At 39.0% G+C, this 2500-nt stretch overlaps 1 protein-coding gene across 5 annotated transcripts in view; it reads right to left on the bottom strand.

Annotated features, from left to right (window-relative positions):
- Nucleotides 1–2500, bottom strand: part of Ask1 (apoptotic signal-regulating kinase 1) — a 45085-nt gene that overhangs the window by 20776 nt on the left and 21809 nt on the right. For 3 of the 5 annotated variants that reach the window (XM_043022721.2, XM_043022724.2, XM_043022722.2), the window contains exons 16-17: nucleotides 2381–2476; nucleotides 1180–1328 (exon numbers count right to left, since the gene is read on the bottom strand). In XM_043022721.2, coding sequence (XP_042878655.2) covers nucleotides 1180–1328; nucleotides 2381–2476 — 245 coding nt within the window. The remainder of the gene's footprint in view (nucleotides 1–1179; nucleotides 1329–2380; nucleotides 2477–2500) is intronic. The other 2 variants (XM_043022723.2, XM_086550645.1) reach the window with 1 other exon arrangement.

Raw genomic sequence — 2500 nt, 5'->3', positions numbered from 1 at the left:
GCTGTTCTTGGGTAAATCAGAGAACTAGGAAGAGAGAGAGAGAGAGAGAGAGAGAGAGAGAGAGAGAGAGAGAGAGAGAGAGAGAGAGAGAGAGAGAGAGAGAGAGAGAGAGAGAGAGAGAGAGAGAGAGAGAGAGAGAGAGAGAGAGAGAGAGAGAGAATGAGAGAGAGAGAGAAAAGAGAGAGAGAGAGAGAGAGAGAGAGAGAGAGAGAGAGAGAGAGAGAGAGAGAGAGAGAGAGAGAGAGAGAGAGAGAGAGAGAGAGAGAGAGAGAGAGAGAGAGAGAGAGAGAGAGAGAGAAGAGAGAGAGAGAGAGAGAAGAGAGAGAGAGAGAGAGAGAGAGAGAGAGAGAGAGAGAGAGAGGAGGGGGGAGAGAGAGAGAGAGAGGGAGGGAGGGAGGGAGGGAGGGAGGACGGACGGGAGGGAGGGAGGGAGGGAGACGGAGAGAGAGAGAGAGAGAGAGAGAGAGAGAGAGAGAGAGAGAGAGAGAGAGAGAGAGAGAGAGAGAGAGAGAGAGAGAGAGAGAGAATGAGAGAGGGAGAGGATAATAGAGAGAGGATGAGAGAGAGAGAATGAGAGAAAGAGAGAGAGAGAGAGAGAGAGAGAGAGAGAGATAGAGAGATAGAGAGATAGAGATAGAGATAAATAGATAGATAGAGAGAGAGACTGTGTGTGTGTGTGTGTGTGTGTGTGTGTGTGTGTGTGTGTGTGTGTGTGTGTGTGTGTGTGTGTGTGTGTGTGTGTGTGTGTGTGTGTGTGTGTGTGTGTGTGTGTGTGTGTGTGTGTGTGTGTGTGTGTGATCCTATAAAAATATGTGAAAAGAATAATCGCAATTATTCCATTAAAGTTATTTGTAGCAAACTGGTAACATTATCCTTCCTATTATCAAAATATCAAAGCAGACAATACCTTTGATTATTGTAAACCATTCTTGTAATTTGAAATTCAGAGAGAAAAATACTTAAATATTTATCAAAATTTCTTCCTATTTTATTTCTATTTTTATCTATCAACCACTTTTGTCTGCCATGAAAATGTATATCCCTCAGTAACTCATTATCAATGTCACAATGCTGGATGCAGTGGAGGAATTAACGTTTTTTATCTGAACAACCAGAGAAGCTTTATGGTAGAACAAAAAACATTCCGCATGCCGCTACGGAAGAGGCCTGCAGTCCTACGTGTCGTACTCAGTCAGGAACGGGTCTTCTAGCAGATGGGCCGCTGTCGCTCTCTTATTAGGGTCAGGTTCAAAGCAGCGCAGGATGAAACTGTGTGCCTTTTCACTCAGCTGTTCAGGGATGTCTGGATGCATCTTGTATAAGCCGACCTGTGTGGAGAATAAAGGGAAGGGGAGAGGGAAGACAAGGAGTGTGATTATATTTTTCATGACTGGATGCTAAAGGGGACCATCATGTCCCTAAATGGCTAAATTCACAATTTTTAGTATAGTGAGCCAATTACATTTTTGAATAGTCTTGGGGGAGAAGCTTGTGTGTGAATAATGGGCCCAAGAGTAAATTATAATATAATGCAACAGAGGCATAAACCACTCGTGTAAATAAAGTATCAAAGTTTGTAAATAAAGTATCAAAGTGTCATAGTTACTGGAATTGTGACAGAATAGGTTGGATTTCAAGTATTCATGCAAAATCAGTAGTGACTACTTAAAAAAAATATCCTGCCATCATATGTAAAGTAACATATTTATGTACAGACAAAAAGGCTTGAAAAAAAATATACCATGAATATCATGAATGTACATAAAAATGGCAAAAGCCTTAAAAAAAGCACTCAAGCCATCAAAATATAGCATAAAGATATAATAAAACATAACCAGATTATAAAAAGATAGATGCCTTAGTGAGACTTCTCTTTACTAAAAATGTGGTGTGAAAAAAAAAACATGAATGCAATTTTCTCAAAAGAATAGATAATCTTTTGCAATGTCATTTCTGGCAATACTACTGATGATAGACTGTAAGGATAAGCTAAGAACTGTCCAACTACAGATTTTTTGCTTATTTTTTAAATGATTTTTTATGTGCAGAAAGTGAGTTTTTTTCTTCTTTTTTCCTTTTTTTTAAATACTGGCTAAATTGGAGTGCATATCAAGCAAAAAATTAAATAATGATAATAAATAACAAAACTGGTAACATAACACTTAAGTTTCTCTCTCTCAAGATATCTATTCTGGAATTTCTAGCTTCAATAGACCACCCGCTGAAAAAGAAATTGTGATGTTTTTCCCAACCTTCTAATATCTGCTCACAATTCCTCTCTAACACTCTTGAAAGACTTATGATTTAAGAGTCACTAAAAGCAGATGGACTTTGTAGGTATAAGCTTAATGTCTTAAATTACAATCCATTTTGTCCATACCTTAAACATGGCTGCCTCTGGAGACCCAAGTTCTATGAAAGGGGGCTTCCCTGTTGCCATTTCCACAATTGTGCAGCCAAGTGACCAGATATCAGCCTATAATACAAGAAAAAAAAATCA

Source organism: Penaeus japonicus, unplaced genomic scaffold (genome assembly GCF_977035675.1).
Source record: "Penaeus japonicus unplaced genomic scaffold, GWHDUDI00000001_assembly GWHDUDI00000024, whole genome shotgun sequence".
In the NCBI taxonomy this organism is placed as follows: Eukaryota; Metazoa; Arthropoda; class Malacostraca; order Decapoda; family Penaeidae; genus Penaeus; species Penaeus japonicus.
Note: the sequence above shows the minus strand (reverse complement) of the source record. Positions and strands in the feature narration are given on the sequence as shown.